This window comes from Ixodes scapularis, unplaced genomic scaffold (genome assembly GCF_016920785.2).
Source record: "Ixodes scapularis isolate PalLabHiFi unplaced genomic scaffold, ASM1692078v2 PGA_scaffold5__190_contigs__length_132052651, whole genome shotgun sequence".
Lineage (NCBI taxonomy): Eukaryota > Metazoa > Arthropoda > Arachnida > Ixodida > Ixodidae > Ixodes > Ixodes scapularis.
In genome coordinates this window covers 32,024,217-32,043,957 of record NW_024609880.1, presented here as the reverse complement: position 1 = coordinate 32,043,957, position 19,741 = coordinate 32,024,217, and the positions used below count along the sequence as shown (strand labels likewise).

General features: G+C 45.9%; 1 protein-coding gene across 1 annotated transcript; it reads left to right on the top strand.

The window, feature by feature from the left end:
* Positions 1–487: 487 nt before the first annotated feature.
* On the top strand, positions 488–18,485 carry LOC120843386 (chitinase-3-like protein 1). The gene is made up of 5 exons (XM_040214741.1): positions 488–568; positions 1,446–1,652; positions 6,112–6,291; positions 13,206–13,418; positions 18,216–18,485. Exons 1-5 carry the CDS (start codon positions 488–490, stop codon positions 18,483–18,485), a joined length of 951 nt encoding a protein of 316 aa, XP_040070675.1.
* Positions 18,486–19,741: the final 1,256 nt, after the last annotated feature.

The following is a 19,741-nucleotide window of genomic DNA, read 5'->3' as shown; positions in this document are numbered from 1 at the left end:
TTTTATCTCGCAAATACTGCAGTATTTGCGAGATACTAGACTGGGGGTCTTGCATGCAAGACCCTCAGTCTAGTTATAAGCAGATCGAAAATGCGCCAGCACTACCTGAGAGATGTCGTCAGTATGTCAGTGTCTTCTCAAGTCGTAAGCGGGCACAAGAGAAAGCAGCATAGCCGAGTACACACTCAAACGCAAGTGTGTTAACCAGCCTTCCCGCTTTTCTAATCCTTGGGACCGACGGCAGAAAGAAGAGCTCGGTGCCGCCCTCACGACCACGAGTCGAAGCTCGGAGCCGGGGCCGCCATCCTTCCCACTGCTTCCACGCGAGGCCTACCTGTCCGGGCGCCGGTTGTTCTGCGTGTTCAACGCGGATCGCTGGACGGACGGTTCCCGCCTGCGGCGACGCACGGGTCGCGGCGGTCTGGCGTACGGCATCGAGACCTTCCCGTACCACCTGTGCACGGACGCGGTGTACTGCTGCGCGGCCATGGGCACGGAAGGCGGGGCGCTCAAGGTGGACACGTTCATGCCGCTTCGCTTTGCAGCCCTCAGGTTCAAGAACCCGCAGGTACGACGCAATTCCTATGCTCTATGAGCTTCCTTGTGCCATAGACGTTTTCTAAAATAGAATTACCATAATTCCGTTATTGTTGCTTCCATGCCGAAGCCTGGACGGGAGCGTGTGCCGTTAAGGGACCGGGGTAGGGTCGACTTCCCCCATCATCATACCTTGTTGCACATTAGGTACCATCGCAACTAACACTATGTCATCCTTTTTGTGCATTTTATATTATTAGTTTTAGAATTATGTATAGGACCAAACGCTACCGCTGAACGTTTGTGTTAGCCTTGCATGTTCCACCCTGCGTATGCGCGTCCGCTCCATGCGCGAATCCACTAAGCGGGCTGGGCGCTCCGCGTACGCGCAGTGTGGAAAGCGCATCGCTAAAAACGCACAGTGCTTGTGTCTGATCGTCTAATACTGCAACTAACTAGTCAGTTCGCAAATAGCGCATGTAAAAGCTTTCCGTACACAGGAAAATTGCGTCATCGCCATGTGCCCATCCAAAACGCGGTTTGCGCTCTGCGCATGCCTATTCGTGACGACGCTCTTTATTTGCGTACGCGAAACTTTTTTTGTCCGCTATTCGAGAACTCGCTATCACCGGCCGAGCTATCGGTGCACACTGCAGAGTGAGTACAGCGTCATTCGGCGCTTTTTCTTTGCGTGAATGGCTAAGCCGGTCATAGCGAACCCGCAGAATAAACAAGCGCATGCATGACGATGCACATTGGCCCTGCTCGATTTGCTCCATTGAACTCCGGCTAAAATACTTTTGATGAAAAAGGATAGACAATGCCAAATTCCTATCCGCAAAAGCAGTGTCGCGCAGTGTAGTTGTTACAACGCATACGAGTCCTCACGAATCTCTCGCCGTGGCTAGCTCCGGCTTTGGCTGTCCGTGGGCGGATCGGCGGAACGCAGCACCGGCTTCAGTCGCGCCGCCCTGGACGACGAGGCCAACCGGGAGTTCGTACGCTGCGCCGTCGACTGGCTCCAGGAGTTCGGCTACCAGGGCCTGCTGCTCCACTGGACTTTCCCCGAAGCCCACGAGAGGCACTTCTTGGTGCGCGTCCTCGCCCCGCTCAAGGCAAGTCTTACAATCCATCCGTACACAACAAGACGCGGCTCTGACGTCATGCCGCTGCGGTGGCGCTGCTGTCGACAAGACGCATGCGCACAAGCTTCACCTCCCTTGAATCAGGTTTCTGGGCACGCGCAGTGGTGTGGGCAAACGCAGGCCTGTTTGTAAAAAGCGCGTTCGCATATATATATAGTCACAAACAGGGTGATAAACGTAGGGCACGGCTAATTACCCGCGCAATTTGCTTAATGGTTCGTTCTTTGGCGTTTTTTTGTAGTCTAATGCCGTGATCTCGTTGGCTTTAGAGCGATGATGGGTTAGGCGAAACTAGCCACGTCCTTTACGTGACAAGCTGTGTTTGACTTTAAGGTCGCTGAATGGCGGAGCGTGTTGCCACCGATCCAAGTTGTTTAACGACTGTCAACAAAGCGATTGTTTCTTGTCCGTTGAGTTATCCGTGGAGCCGGGCATTGCAGAGGCTCCGTGTCGAAGTACCGCACATGTGTGAACCCCGTTGTCCTAACCTGACTGGCCATTCAACTTGCCGTAAGGATGACACGTGGGTTCACAAGCGAGACAATAGTTGCACGTACCAAAAAAAACTTCTACCAGCTCGCTTATCGTCTTCACTTTTGCGCCATCTCAGTTCTATCTCGCATCATTGGAACTTCTGGGTAGCGTAATTTGGTGTACATAAAGCTAGCGACCGCAACATGTTATCGCTGGAATACGTTCGAAACCCACGAATCTGTCTCAGAGCTACGAGTAACAGACCCAGTTCGTCCCATTACAATGTTCCTGATGAGAGTGTTCTTCGATCAGGCAATCTAAAGTTCCTTTATACTATAGTCGCAGACAGTGGTCTTAATTAAAATAATGCCGCATTTTCACTGCCTGGGGAGCAATAATCAGATGCTCCGGAGTCGCCTTGTCCTGAGTGTGTTAGGCTGTAGCAACAATAGGTATATACAAAAAAGGCTCGAAAGTGTAAACCGTTATGGCAAGTGTTTCGCAAAGAAATATTATCTTCTGGAGCGTTTTCTTGTGGGAAGGTGATCCAACCGTCGCGCCCTAATGGCTAAATCGAGAACTACACGCATGGGAACAAACAACAACGTAGGTGATTTGTGTTTTGACACAGCGCTCGGGCCACGTGGCCGGACGTTGCCTCACCGTTAAACTGGGGCTCGTCTTCAACCAAAGTACCGCCGAAGAAACGAGTATAAAGCGAGAAGTATAATCATATAAGCACACCCTCTGAGTTTCTTAAGCTGTCGATCACTCTAAGCCCCTTTGTTTCAAGTAACTGCAGCCAACACAAATAAAAAAGCACATTTTGCGAAAACAAAATGGCGCCTTTCAGTTCATTTTGTTGCTATGCGCCGCCGTTTGCTTTGCAAAACCTGCACCGACGCGTTTCCGACTCAAAGAACGTCACTACTTCAAAGCCTTTCAAGGAATGCGCCTTTTATCGAGTAATTTTAAGGCAAATTATCCCGCCGCAACCGTCCGTCCGTCCGTCCTCCAAGAGGAGGTGCCACGATTGTTGTCGTTTGCACAAATACCACTTAGAGGAACGCACGACTTTTGTAACCTATAAAGCACGTGTTATTCTGTTTCTCCTCACTCAAACGCATTTGTCTAAACAATTGAAGAGAAACGGTCAGCGTTTACAACCTAAACTATTAGCCAGGACAAGCAGCCCCGTAATCCGGGGTCGTTTAAATGACCTCAATATTGTTGTCGTTTTTTGTTTTTTTTTTGACATTTACGCGTTGGCGGGTCGATAAAGCACACGGCGTGCACTGAGTCCCAGAGGTTTCGAGGCGGGTGACGCACGTGTACAGAAACCGAGCGACGACGCGAGCGAAAAATTGCGGAGCAGAGCACGTGGTATTTTCGCGACGCATCGCACTGATTGCGATTCAATCGGTGCGATGCAATAGGAAGTATTCACTGGCGGCCATAGCTGTGTGCACGACTGCTGAGCGCGTGCTGATAGCGAGCTTCCACAGTTATTTTGTAACGTGCGTTCCGCACCCTCAAGATTGCCGGTCTTAGCAGCCAATTGATGTGGGCTCGTTCAGAGCATGCGCTCTAGACATCACCCACAAATATGGCGCCCAGTGAATACTCCTTATAGGTACGTATTGGTCGCACCGATTCCAATGCAATCGGTGCGATATCTCATAAAAAACATTTAATTATAACATTTAACGTTGAAGAAAACGTGGCGTGGCCTTTATAATCAGCATGTTGTGTTTTATTTAAGCAGAAACCATAGGTGACTCCTGGACGAAAGAAACTTTTTTGATTATTCACACAGATATATGTAATATCATGCTGCTATATTAAACTTTTCTTGTACCTCATTTGGGAAAAAGAGCCAAATATTTATTTTGTTCAAGCGTTTATAGCAGCATATGCAAAGAAGTCTGCCCAAAACTTCATTGCAGGCATTCGTACAAACCCTCGGGCAGCCCAGGGGCACATAGAACGAGGTGCGCTCCTGGTCTAATGGTGAATTTCTATCGGTAAAGGGCTGTTGCATGAGATCGCAAAGTTTGCTGGTGATTTAAGAACTTATCGACACAAAAACAAGGGCATCGTGTCTAGGGGCACAGTCCTGAACGTGGAGACAGGGCGGCAGTCCTAGCACCTGACAACCGAAGCACATCTGAATTCGTGGCCGGTACCTTTGAGGCGCGGGTGTTGATGTCATCACATATGCACATCTGTCACGCACAGCGCTGGTATAGCTAACCTTTTGAGAAAACATCACACCCACAAATCCGAAATACACGCCCTACACCGTTTGTGAGCAAACGGGCGCCATATTCTTTTTTCTCTCACTGCGTCGCCCCGCGGTGGGAAAATATCAAACTCGGTTTGATCCGAGCGGCGTGGCATCGTTCTACCGCCCGGCACCGACGTCGGTGGTGGTTTCTATGGAAAAACCCCAAGCAGCGACGCGGTGCTACTTGGGGTTTTTCTCACATATTTATGCCACTTTAGGGTCGTGCTATTTTGGTTATGGCAGCGATTAGACACGAGACAATGCCTGCATGCTTCTCGAGCTATTTCATTTACTACCGACATCACCCAGGGGGCATTACTGTAGAGGAGTTCGATAATATAAAGATATAGTTCTGTACTCATACAAAAAACACAGTGTACCAAAGCACAAATATTTCACAAGAGTATGCAATACAAACAGAAATATCGAGAAGAAAAGCAGTGTTTCTAAGCACAAATACATCATAAACTGTAAACTACCCACAAAATGTATAGGAATATTTTGAAGAGAATTATACATTTAATAAAATGATAGACAGCGTTGAATCGGAAGTTTCTTTGACAACATACTCTGGGAGAAACTTCCAGTCATGGATCGGTCTTGGAAAAAACTATTCTTCATTATCACGAGCCCAATCAGTGTAATCACGCAATGCCCGGGTCCAATCTATAAGCTGTATTCAAATATCGCCACTCAGGTGCAATGCCAAAACTACGAACTCCAAGCAACGACATCACGTTTTGTGAAGAACATCTAAGAAAGAAAACAAAAACACTCGCTTTTACTTTTGAAATTAAACCGGAATAAAAACAAATGACCTTGGTCTGTGGCATTGCGTGTGAGTATACTTGAATCTCAATGCTTTCAGAAGGCTCGTCTTAAATAAAAAAAAAAAATTTCCACGCAATGTTCTGCCATCGTTCTTGCAAGAGCAGGTGTCTGTGCAGATTGGTCTTCGCAACCCTGACCTCAAGTTGTTCCCCTGGGCGTTTACGAGCGCGTGTGATCTCAATCCGCTAAATTACACAAATATCAAAGAGCGTATCGTATTTGACGTGTCTTAATGTTAATTTCTAACCTTTTTTATACTTATTTAATCACCTGTGTGCCCCTATAAAGAAACGTTCAATGTGGTGAATCACTTTGTGCACTTCCTTCACAAATGCTTCAGCTGTGACTCGGTAGCGTGTCTCGGTGACTTGATTAGTCCACCGTGCAACGTCAAGAAATAGCACACGTTATCCTTGAATTACTGGCTATTACAAAATTAAGTAATTTTTACACCCTAAATATGTTTATTCATTTGTAACAGGTGAAAAAGTTTGTATATATGAAAGTGCAATTTCAAAGAACTGCATCATGAGCTTGGGAAAAAGAACTGGTCTTGTTTTAGGTTTGATTGCTCTTTTCAATATTACGAAGGTACCGTTTGCTACGTAGTGCAAAGCAAAACGTGTTTGGTTTTGTGAGCTCTAAGTGGTGTACTTATGATTTGAATCAATTCTAAGAATGACAGAGACTTCGGGATGGATCACAGCCATGTTTTTGCTCGAATCGACCCGTACTGCACGACCGGACCACACGAGTCACTGGAGATAATCGTGGTAATGCAAGATGTCCGAAGATGAAAAACACATAACAATATAATGGTTTTTGCAATCTGTCTAGGTAGCTTTGGACATGACGGGTCAGTCGCTGGGTGCCGTGCTTCCGCTAGACGACACGCTGCGCTCACGCTTTGACGCCGAGGCCGTCACGGAACTGCTCGACCAACGTTCCGTACTGATCATCCCCGAAGAAACCAGGGACAGGTCCTTCAACCGGACATTCCTGCCCTACTCAAAGGAGGTGAGTAACCTACGTATGCGCTTCAATGCAATCCTCAGAAAGGGAGTCTGAAATACTGGTTGGCTATTAAACACTCAAAACTAATTGTGTTACTAGCGTTGCTCCATCGGCACCCGACTTTCTTATAAGTTACCGCGAAATATTTTTAGGTGACTTGCCAAAACGATAGCTGACACTGCTCTGAGTGAGCGGCGGAGAAAAGCTCACCGGAGAAAAGCTCACCGGAGATACTCTCACCGAAGAAAAGCTCACCGCAAAACCGCCAGATGCGGAGAAAAGCTCACCGGCCTTTGAGTGGATGCGGAGAAAAGCTCACCGTTTGATTAACTTAGCGGATTCTGCGTCAAACGTGGCAATCTAACACAATTCGCATTCGTCACATTCGTCACTCTTTTTTTGTAATGTTCTTGAAGTTCATTGGGCATATTTACTAATTCCTCAGAAATTAGTAATCACCCATTTTGTATAATAATAAAGCCGCAAGTATAAAATCAGAACATCGTATATCGGTAAAAGAAGACAACAATTTATTGACAACTGACAGTGCGCCGTCGTTAGCTCTGCCAAATATAGAGATTTGTTCTTTGCGAGAAAATATGAATAGCGGTGTGTGAACCGTTTCGGCTTCAAATATTGTGTAGTGCCTAATAGATAAGTAGATGTTAGTTGATGTAATCAATGTCGGCTACACTGTTTTCTTTCTGCTAATTTAACTAACAAAACTTTAGTTGCGAGAACAGCTTCGCCCTGTCGTGTTTGTTGTATTCATTCCGCGCGTCGTTTGAGCGGCTTTCATAATGTATAGCGTTTACCAACTTGTCCTATTCGCTATTTTACAGGAGACTACTTTTTATATAGGTCACGAGTAACAACGGTGCCAGTGTGCAGCTCGGGGGGTCATGAATGGCTCACCGTAGATGTTCACTATCACACATAAGGCAACGTGTCGAAACACCAGCACGAACGGCTAGAAAACGTGCATGTTCGTGGAAGAAAGAAGCCTCGATATCCTACTGACTGTTTTATCCTGCTTTCAAAGCTCAACAGAAGCTTCAAAGAGAATTTCAGGCACCGCGTTGTTGCGCATGCACTTTCGGATTTTCGGCATTTACAGTTTTGATTTTATGGTTTTAGACAGACATTATTAAGTTTTTGAACTTTTTCCTCTCGTCAAGTTTTCAGTTAGGCTTTCGTTGCCTAGAGAGTAAGCCACAAAAAACGCTCACCGGCAATTATTTATTAGGCAGCAATATACCCAATAAGCTTACAAGTAATATGAAAAATGGCATTTTCTTTTTTTACAGAACTGACGAATTTCATGAAAATAAATTGATATATGTTACGTATGATCCAACACCCTCCATATAAAAAGAAGAAAAAAGAATCGGTGAACTTTTCTCCGCATCCGCTCAATGGCCGGTGAGCTTTTCTCCGCATCCGCCGGGTTTGCGGTGAGCTTATCTCCGGTGAGCTTTTCTCCAGCGAGCTTTTCTCTCGTGAGCTTTTCTCCGGGATTCGCTCTGAGTTACTTAATGTTGAAAATCTATAGCAACTGCTTTGCAAAACAGAGAGTGACTTTGGGGCCTTCTGCAGAGGGTTTTCATGAAATCGACCATAGCGATACTCGGTGTGTCTGAATATTTGGCGGAGGTTTTTGTCTGGCTGAAATTAGAGCCTTCAACGTGTTTTCCACATCTAGATGTCCCGAAGCTAAGACTGTCCAACGTTTCTTTGAGAAATCTTCTTAATGTGTACCACTACAATTTTTTGTTGGACGCTTTGATTTGTTGAATAATCCGATCAGCATGCGAGCGAGGATCTGGCAGAAGATAGCACGGATCAAAATGACCATGGTGCAACGCTCCGTTGCACCGCCAACTTAAGGACACAAGCACAAGCTCATTGCTCACTGATGTACTGTCGCGATCAATATGAGTGCGAACACCGCTCTGCGTGGCCCGCGGTACTATCAGTGCCCCCTGTCGACAGCTCTTTGAAGTACACGTGCACCTTGGTTTCCAGACATTTCGTCTCTAGCGATCGCTGCACCATTCGGCACTTTCGGGTTGTGTGCTGCGAAAAACGGTCGGCGAAACCGCGAAACCGTTCACCAATGACAAGTATTTTTCGCTAGCAATGTGTGTCAGCAAAAATAACTTGTATAAACATGTTTAGGTTCATCCTTTTGATTAGGAAGTTTTAGTAGAATATTCCCCTGACTCCGATTACAATACCCGTTAGTTCGCCGACCACTTTAAGCATGCAATATATTGTTATCGAAGGTTTCAAAACAATCAACTAAGCTCGGTAAAAGCTTGGTCTGCTGGCCAAGTTGGTAATTGACATTCATATTAAATATATTGCAAAAAAGACGGGACAAAAATGACGAAGAAGCGCTTGTCCTGTGTGCTGCTTCGCCCTTTTTGTCCCGTCTTTTTTGTGCTATATTTAAAATCAACTAAGACTGCCTATTATTTTCTTCGGGTGAGTTTTGCGATAAGAAAGGACCACCAACTCGCACAGGCAAGAAGTTAGCGCGGTGCGAGCGTGGGTGATACTTTTCATCATAAAAAAACACCGCGAAAGAAACGACGATGACGTTAAGAAACAGACGGGACGTCCTCGTCGTTTTTATCGCGTTGTTTTTATGATGAATTCCCACCCAACTCGCCCAAATATCCATTCTTTTAAATGATACCCTTCGCTCCTTAGCACTGTAAAAGCAACATGACACAGCATAAAGTTCAGTGTCGCTGCGGGTTATCGTTCGATAACCGGACCACTACTTTGCAGCTCGAACGCATTTATCAGGGGAATAGTCTACTAAAACTTCCTAATCAAAAGGATGACCCTAAAAATATTTATACAAATATTTTTGCGGGCGCACATTGCGAGCGAAAAATTATCTTCGTCATTGGTGAACAGAGGCCAGATTCATAAAAAACCTCTTACCTACGACAACTTAGCTACGAAGTTCGTAAAGTTACGATCATCGTAAGATGAGGCGAAAACGGTATTCACAAACGCGTTCTTAAGTGAGAGGAGGAAAGTTACGACCTCTTACGGAGAAACGATGACTTCCGGTGCTGTTGCTATGGCAACGGCGTCTTCGGCAAAACGAACAACCAATTAGAGAGCTAGGCATAGTTCGGAGCACGTGGATTTTTAATAACAAACACAGGCTGACCACTCGTTGATAGACAGCTCTGTGTATGTCCTGTCCTGTCTGTGCAAGGAGGTTTGTGTCTGTGTGTAAATGTTTAGTGTTCAAGCTGATTCTTATAAACACGGGTGGCCTTTCCACCACCACTTGTCTGGGGTTCGTGTCCGTGCAGTGGTATATCGACGCTAACACGATTTAAACGCCTCGTTGACTGCTACAAACTCGATCGCTACGAAGTCAACACAACTGTCATCGTTGGTAAAAGACCCGTGCCAGTCGTTTGCAAAGCGACGTAGATGGAAACAAACCGGCGCGGCGTTTCTCGCGGCCTCGGAAATGCAGGAGTGAGCCGACGTTAAAAAAGATACGTTTGAACTACGAGAGTGTCAGCAAGAGTCACGCAAATACCTGTTCACACTCGGAGCGGACGCGTGCGTTTGATCGAAGTGCTGGATTCAGACTGCGTTTCGGTAAGCGCTTCGGGACCGATCTTCTACGATTGCAACTCGATACTGACGTGACACTCGGCAAAGAAAGGTTGGACCGGCATCGCGTAGCTCCCACAAACTGATATAGCTCGACAGTTAAAAATGGCATACTAATAACAAAGTGTACATACCGTGTTGCGAAGGTAATCCACACGGCGTTTATTTGAGCTCTATATCACACTAAACAAAAAGATAGAATCGAGGAGTCCCTTTTCGACGACAGCGTTCGTCACCTCTGCCTCGGGAAACAAGGTGATCGAGATGATAAGGGGAATAGGTTGACCTCTGAAATTTAGTTCAGCTATCAAACTTTTCGTACGGGGAGGGTCCACAAGGGTCGCGCGGGCATATTCCATTCAGCAAGCCAGCCGGTCGTGGGCAGACAGTCTTGGCCAAGCACCGGAATGGGTCAGAGTGCCTGCTAGGCCTATATATTCTGCCGAGCTCGCTTGGTCGGTTGGATCGTTGCCTTTGTTGCCGTTTCCGGGTGTCTGTGGATCCAGCGTTCATGTTCGTCGTGGTCGGTTTCAAGCACTTGATTTTTTTCTTGCTGCTTGAAGTTTGGACGCGCAAGAAGAGCAGGTAGAAAAATAAATGTCCGTTGGTAGTCGCGACCGCGCAACTGAGCGACGTTGTCGGCCATGTTAATTTGATCGTAGAAAGTGCGTAAGACAGCTTCGGAGCTGTCGTAGGATTTTGTCGTAACCTGCGCAAAAGTTACGACAATTTCGTTTCGAGAATACGGATTTTCTCTCAAATTTGTCGTACGCATTTTTTTTCGTCGTAAGTTCGCTTTGAGAATCCGGCCTCAGTTTCGCGGTTTCGCCGGCCGTTTTTCGCTAGCAGACGACCCGGAAGTGCAGAGTGGTGCGGCGACCGCTAGAGGCGATACGTCTCGAAACCAAGCCAAGGTGACCAAGCTGCACGTGTACTTCAAAGAGAAGTCGACAGGGGCACTGATAGTACCGCGTGACACGCGGAGCGGTGTTCGCACTCATATTGATCGTGGTAGTACAGTGCTCTTCAATCTTATCCGGAACACGCGAAGGGTGTATTATATCGCGAGAGTGCTATCCTATCGGCGGCCGAAGCGTTGAACGCATTGAGCGCATTGCATGACAATGCACTCAATGGAACGGCCCAAACATGGGAGTCCAATCGCTAGACCATGGGCACCCAGCAGTTTTGGCTGCCGACCAATATATACTTTCGAAGATGAATAAGTGACTTTAGAAACAGACAGTGACTGGATGAATAATTCAGGAAGCATTTGATGTTTGTATCGAATGAGGTTGGAAAGTGTAGATCGACTTGAAGGAAAAGTGGCTGTGTTGTCCCCTGTCCAGCAGCTCTTCCGGCCTTGAACGAACATCTTCCCCTGCTCGGACTGCTCTATTGAGTGCAAAGTAGTTCTTCGGCTGCCGCCAGGATAGCCCTTTCATGAGATAAGACACATTTCGTGTGTTCCGCTTGATAAGCTTAAAGTGAGTAGTGCCATTGCCTTCCCGCCTGTTAGCCTGACACGAACAAATACCAATATACAGACGACAAAACCTCTCAAGGTGATTGGCTCATTGCTGTCGGTTGCCATGGTGATCGCCATTTCGGACCTTTTCAGAGCTTCAAAGCTTCGAAAGAATCGTTAAAACTAGTTGCACCAAGATTGCTATGGAGCATCATCGTGCTGAAAGCGTTCCCCGACCAATATGAGCGTCTTTGGCACTCCGCGTGCAATAAACTTATTACTCATGCTTATTTCCCTAACAGTTATGTTACTCTTCTTGCGTGTTTCAAGACAGTAAAATTATTTTTCAATGCCTACAAGCACTGGCGTTGCGTTTAATGGCGGTACGAAGATGGACGGCATCACACACTGCGTCAGTGCTTGGAGGCGTTTAAAAAATATTTTACTTTCTTGAAACACGCAAGAAGAGCAACACACAAGCATGAGTGTTGCTCTTCTTGCGCATGCACAGTGCCAAAGACACTCATATTGGCCGAGGAACGCTTTCAGTACGATGATGCTGTGTAGCGATCTTGGTGCGACTGGTTCTACCGACCCTTTCGTAGCTTCGAAGCTTTGAAAGGGTCCAAAATGGCGGTCACCATGACAACGACAGCGATGAGCCAATCCCCTTGAGAGATTTTGTCGTCTGTATATTGGTATTTGTTTGTGTCCGGCTGGAAGATGAGAAGGCAATGGCGCTACTTTCTCAGATCCAGTGACTTTAGGTAAGCTTAGAGGGCACTGGGAACTGAGCAGCAGAAACTCTTGCGCAAGAGTGGCTACCACCAGAACCTGGATTTCTATCCATTGCGGCGGTATGAAGGGGAAACGAAGTGTAAATCTGTCGGCCATTGATCTCGGCAATCTTCGTCAAGTATACAACCAGTCTGCTGCAACTATAATGTTCTTGAATGTTGAAATTCTGTGAAGGCGTAGTTCAAGAACAAAGCTTGGCAGTGAGTCACTTTACATCTAAAAGTCCCAGAGTTAATACAATCAGAGGTTCATTTGAAAAGTTTCATTAAGTTACCTTCCATGATATGCTTTGGGTTTACAGACTATGTGAAAGCTTTTGATCGGCACAATATCAAAGCTATGCCAGTGTGCAACTTAAAATCAGTGTTGCCCAGATTTAAGATTGTCGGAAGTTCTTTGGAGGAATTCTATTTCCTACCATTAAGGATGGCTTCAATATGACGTCACCTCACCAAGCTGGTGGTCATTCTGGGTCATTCATTCCTACACATTCTTCCCGAAGGAAACAAATTCAATGTCAAGAGTGAAATTTATGTTGCAGAAGGTACGCTCAGCAAGTCCACTACTACGACCGCTGGTGTAATGTCAGTGCAAGCAACACATTAAATCCATTGTGTTTGTAGATTTGAAGAAGACTTGGACCTTCTCACGACCAAAGTTTTGGACGCGATTTGCACCTAATGAAAATGGCCTACATTTAAAAACTTTAAACTTTCATCTCGATACCTTTTTATTAAGTTTACAACTAGAAGATTTGTTGATTGTTTAGATTTCATCAGATCTTTTACGCACTCAACACCTGGCGTTGACAAAGAGTTACCCTAGATCAGGCTTTATTCCAGATACTTGGCGAAAAATTCGACGAGGATTTCGGCGGCCGTGATGAGCCAGCACCAAGGTCAAGCGCGGCAATGGCCAATCACGGCCGCCGGATTCCTTGCCGATGTTTCGCCAAGTGCTAGATTAGAGACACGGGACTATCAAGAGTGATCTATAACAGGTGCTCGAGCAGTACGCGCGAGCGTCTCTCGACCTCGGTTCCTCGCACGAGTCATGCTACCTGGTGTCTCTGAGTGGGACCTCCCTGGCGCTGCGCAACAGCGACCACTGGGACGTCGGGGACGCCGCGGAGGGCCCCGGGGTCATCGGAGGCGCTCGTCTCGGTCAGGTGGCCTTCGACGACATCTGCGTCCGACACTGGATAGGATCTAAGGTAGGCAGCACATCAGTATTACTGAGGACCAGTGATGTGAGTGCCAAAGAAAATATCGATCATTGTGTATTGTATTACCCTAGTGAAATGATTATTGTAGATACATTAGGCACCCGAGAAGCTAAAATTCCTTGCGACAGAGCGCACTGAAACTTACTCCGTAAGCTTGACTCTTGCCGTGCTTGCAAGGTAGCAAGGTTGCATGGCATTATTTTATCAAAATAGGCTAGCGCATGTGCCTCGTAGTCCAAAGATACCAAATCTGCAGTACCAAGTGCTTAATGTATGATAATAATGTACTGCTAGGGGCGAGTTTGAAATGTCAGTCGTGCCAATTATTGCTATCCTGTAACAAAAGAATTATCAAGGGAGTCTACTAGTGTCTAATTTTGATAATATAATTGCTTATTTCTTCAAAAGTACAATATGGTTCAAACGCATTCCTTCCAAGGGTTTGAGAGCAATAAAACATTAATCGATGCTTTCTTGCTAAAACAATTAGGATAACAAAACCCCACCTGCCCAGAGTGTGAGTGCATGCAGTTTAAATACGCGTGAAAGAAAAATAGTTCTGGTTCTCCGTTGTTTAATTGGGCCTTGCAGAATTCCCCCTTATTCCTCGAAACGAGGGAAGGGCGCGCGTTTCTCACCGATTTTCGCAACAACACTCAAAAGTGTCGAGCTAAGCAACGGTTTTTTACTAGGAGCGTTTAAACACTTTTCCCACCGCGCCCATAGGCCATCAATCACCGGTGACCGATGGTTTCCAAGCGCTCTCAAGAAATAAATTTTGTGCGGAGAATTAGTTTCCACAATCTCGTGGATAGCCGAAGAACTGTAGTATCAATTTCAACATAGGTTTGAGCTTCATCGCAAGTTCGTGAACTGTCATAAATAGTCTTGGGAACGATGGTTGCGCCTGTCTAACGCGGCTAACTGCTTGCATCAGTCTTTGTAACAAAGATGGCGTTATTCATATAATTCAACTGTACTGTAATATATTTTTTAGACCTCAAGAGCTCTGGGGACACACTAAATGATGGTATAAGCCTCCCTTAACAGATGGTTTTCGGTAAGCATCACTATAATTTTCTATGTTGTCCTGAGTCGGCGTGCACGCTTTATGTTCAAAACAAGGCGGAGAAGAACGCTAAATATAAAGGAACTGCTATCAAAGTTATGACAAAACCAAGGTAAAACACAAAGAGAGCATTCTGCTAGGGATTTGAGACGTTCTATCTGTGTTTCACCTATATAAGCATTCCTTCGTTGAAAAACGCACGTGTTACAGAGGTTAACTCTCAGACAAAACAAAAATGGACAACGTCCCTTAAAGTACACCAACTTTCAAAAGTAATAGCCGTGTGCGTGGAGCACATTTTGTGTCTTCTAAATTGTTTGTATTTTTCTTGTTTAATTTGAATAGTCGTAGAAGTGTCGGCATTTATACAACTTCCGCGAATACTTTGTATTTTGAAACAATAAATTTTTAAAATACTTTTTTTCCCATTATACTAACCTCAGTTTCTTTTGACAGAAGAACTAATTGATCACGTTTTGATATGGCCATTTGCTCCATACGCAAATTAATTGGGAAAATATAAGCGTTTGGACGGAGATATTGAAAACTGCTACTTTTCCTATGGTCAGGAAAGAGGTCAAGAGGGCAGAACCGTGCTGAACGATTCGTTCACAACTTTCAGTAGACTTGACAAAATGTCTTTACATCAGCCGCAACTATGTGGTATTTTAGAATATTGTCTGGGACGATGTCATCTCGTCAAGCACTCAATGTAGCTCAAATAAAAAAAAAATTAAAAAAAAAAACATTTTTTGTTTTACTAGTTACAGATATAAGTGCTCCAAGAACCGCATCAATGAATGTGACAATTTTTCTTACTTCTAGCAATGATGACTATATGTACTAATGTGGTTTAAACCCCCTTTCTGGTGCCTGATACACGCATGATCTGAGTGGTGTGTTCGCACGTTTTTTCTTGTTGTTGGCCCCTGGATAGTTACCTGGTTACTCGAAAAATGAGGAACGCTTCAGATCTTTGCGATCCTGCTGGTGGCAAGACAGTAAAAGTGAATATAAAATACCCCTGTTCCGCAATTTTTTTGTTTTTTTTTAGCGGGGTTATTTGCCCCATATTTAGATAGCCGCGGGTTCGAACGCCGCGTCACCAGCGCAACCGAAGCCAGCCCATTTGACTATACTACGTTGTCACGTCTCCAATCAACCACCAGAATCGTGACAATTTCTATAGTCCGTTTCACCTTATATTGTACCGCAGCGAAGTCTAGAAGCGCGAGCTCGTAGCGTTGGCAACAGCCCTTAGTGCACGAGAGCTTGTGCCGCCGAGACGTGCCCTAGAGCAACGAGCTCGCGCTTGTAGCCTTTCCTGCGGTACATCATAAGGTTAAATGGAGTATAGTGGTCGACAGCTTCTCCCCTGTGAAGCACTTCTTTTTTTACAGCGGAGCTGTTAAGGGCTATGTTCCCCAGGATCGTGTCCACCAACAAAAAAACAATGACACCAAACTCTGGACAGTTACCGCCATTTATGAGCGACGGCGACAGCCAGACAAATGTTTGCCGCCGTCGCTCATAGATGGCGGCAACCTTTTTTCGGAGGAAGAAGAACGGGAGCGGAACGAGGCGGCGACGTGCGCAGCAGCACGAATTGCTCCGCAACCGCCGCGAGGCGGCTGTCGGTTTAAGTTCCACTGGGTCGAGCACTTTAGATTCCCTTGCAAAAGAAGAGCAGATTTCTCGCCTGGAAAGCCACCGTCGAGAACAGAAGCTACAGCTCCTCTGCTCTTCCTCCTTCACCAGATTGGAAAGGCTGAATTTTTTTTTTTCTCAGAAATGTTTGAAAACTTTGGTGCTCCATAGGACGCTAAATACGCCATTTGAAAAAAGCGTTTGAGACACCATAGTCTTAAGCCCCAGTCACACTGCACAAATCTGATACAAAGAGACACGGAGTTTCTCTGTAGACATGATGACCAATAATGTGCGGATACGCCTAACGCATATTTCAAGCATGTTAGCTTCATGTTGGCGTCAAACATTCCTGCAGACAGTGTTTGTATACGGTCAACGGACAGTGACCGTCAAACAAGGAAGACACGCGCCTTGGAGAGTCAAAATGGTGGATACTTGGGCTAGTTGGTGGTTGCTATACATAATTAAACAGCGCACAAGGAGAGGGACAGAAAAGGAAGACAGAACAGGCAAGCGCTGACTCGCAACTGACGATTTACTATGAAAAGGAGAAGGAAGAAAACTACACACATGAACATATATCGGAAAAGAGAAAGATGTGAAAAAGCTAATAAATTAAATAAAATTACACCTAAAATAATTATAGCTGAAAAGGAAAAACAAAATAAAATGAAAATCAATCTCTCAAAGTCCTAGGCATGTCCAGTGCCGGCACTCCGAAGCCTTGACCATACACCTATTTGTGCGCAGCTGCCCCCATAAACTCATACTCGCTGTCTTGTAGTGTTAATGATGGCTGGCTCACACATTTGGATTCGAGCTTTCTTATCCAAAAGGCTTCCACTATTTCTCTTGTTGTTTTTTCTTTATGGGAAGCTAGAACAGTTGTTGCACAAAAATCTGGATCACATCCACAGGTTCTGCAGTGGATGGCTAGGTGGCTTCCAGTGGTGGTTTGAAGAGACTGTTTATGTTCCCTCAAGCGGTCGTTGAGGCAACGCCCAGTCTGTCCGACATAGGTTTTCCCGCAGGACAGAGGAAGATGGTAAACCACTTGTAGAATGCAAGACACAAAGTGCACCTTGTGGTTTTTCATGCAACAAGCCCTGCTGTCATTGTTCTTGTCCACAAGCGTGCAAATTCTACCCAGTTTGTTTGGGGCTGAAAACACCATGGGCACGTTGTATCTATTGGCAACATTTTTTAAGTTGTGCGACGTCTTGTGGATGTATCCACAAGACGTCGCACAGCTTAAAAAATGTTGCCAATAGATACAACGTGCCCATGGTGTTTTCAGCCCCAAACAAACTGGGTAGAATTTGCACGCTTGTGGACAAGAGCAGGGCTTGTTGCATGAAAAACCACAAGGTGCACTTTGTGTCTTGCATTCTACAAGTGGTTTACCATCTTCCTCTGTCCTGCGGGAAAACCTATGTCGGACAGACTGGGCGTTGCCTCAACGACCGCTTGAGGGAACATAAACAGTCTCTTCAAACCACCACTGGAAGCCACCTAGCCATCCACTGCAGAACCTGTGGATGTGATCCAGATTTTTGTGCAACAACTGTTCTAGCTTCCCATAAAGAAAAAACAACAAGAGAAATAGTGGAAGCCTTTTGGATAAGAAAGCTCGAATCCAAATGTGTGAGCCAGCCATCATTAACACTACAAGACAGCGAGTATGAGTTTATGGGGGCAGCTGCGCACAAATAGGTGTATGGTCAAGGCTTCGGAGTGCCGGCACTGGACATGCCTAGGACTTTGAGAGATTGATTTTCATTTTATTTTGTTTTTCCTTTTCAGCTATAATTATTTTAGGTGTAATTTTATTTAATTTATTAGCTTTTTCACATCTTTCTCTTTTCCGATATATGTTCATGTGTGTAGTTTTCTTCCTTCTCCTTTTCATAGTAAATCGTCAGTTGCGAGTCAGCGCTTGCCTGTTCTGTCTTCCTTTTCTGTCCCTCTCCTTGTGCGCTGTTTAATTATGTATATGCCTTGGAGAGTGTTTGCAGACTGTGTTTCGCATGACGTATGAGCAGTGCTACCGCGGTTTTACGACGCAGGTGAAGAAGTACGGGGTGATCTCTCGGCGCGGAAGCCAGTGGGTGGGCTACCTGACGGAGGACACGCTCCGGGACTTCCTCTCCGACGTGGCCATCTCCACGGGGTCCCGGGGCTGCCTGGGCGTCGCGGACCCGGAATGGGACGACTTCTCGGGCGTCTGCCAACCGGGCAGCCCTTACCCGCTCACCAAGGTCGTCAGCGACGCGGCCCTCACTATCAAGGTACACCGAGCCGCCGAGCCCTATTGCGACAGTCTTCTACGAGCTTGAAGGAACCGTTGAACGATATTTGAACTTCGGAATAATATATCTGCAACTTTTAGTAGAACTGCATACGAACCTTTTATTTCTCTTTCTGATTTGTACAAAAAGAAAAGGGAAACTATAAAAAAAAAAAGATCTGCTGTTTCAGGTTGACGACGTCTTGTCTGCAATGGTCGTGCTTACACGCGTTAGATTTTGAAGTTTCAGATTAGACGTATGTTTTTGCGCAATATCGCTTAGGTTTAGCGCAGCCGAAGTGTAACGTGCGTAGTGACCTTCAAAATTGTTTTTTAGTTACACTAGGCAACACCTCGTAGATGGTAAGGCCGTATAGTGCTGAAATTCCGGCACCGCCTTAAAGGAGGCCCACGCGGAGCATAGATTGGAAATGAAGGCTGCGTCCGCGTTTGTCTGGCGTGTTTAATCATTAAGAAAACTTGGATGACGCTTAAGGCTCCGGCTTTAAAAGTCGAACGCTATAGCATTATCGGGCCCCGTTCCCATCGCCTCCTCATTAGCCGCGCAGGCGTGCCTTGCGTGGCCTAGTCAGTAACGTATCTGACTCGCAACCTGAGGATCATGGGACCAAATCCCGCCTAAAATACTTTACATTTTCCTTTAAGGCAAGTGAATTACTTTATAAAGTGAAATATTTTGAGACATACGGCGACTTTTAATTTGCTCGCACGTCATGTATTAATCACTTTATTCCACGCGTGACGTCACTTCTCACGTGAGTGTTGTGAGTTGTTTGAAATTCTCGCGCGTGGTCATGTGATTGTGACGTCATGACCCTGTCGACCAATCAGAATTCCTTTGCGTAACGCCACTGAAGCCGGCTTTTCATTTTTTTAGACACTAGCTCATTAACACTATCGCGTTAAAAACGGTTCCCAATGAAACGGCAACACAGCACTGATGTCCAATCTATGCCCTGAGTCGTCCTCCTTCAGGCGACGCTGAAAACTCAGAAATTCGCCCTTGTTATCAAGAAGGTGTTGCCCTAACGGGCACCATACTAGAGCTAAGAATTCTCGCATGCAAAGTGAGCGGCATCTATATACCACCTATCTTCTAACCTTCCGCTAGGGTTTGCGGACGTCGTCCGAGGCAGAATCGCTGACATCCAAAACCAGCACCGCTGAGCAGACAGCAACGACCGCGTCCACTCGAAAAGAAGAAAGCCATCTCGAACCCACCTGACTCCGGCCTTCTGTCGACGGCAACTGCACATGCGCCTCCTCCAGAGCTGATGCATACTT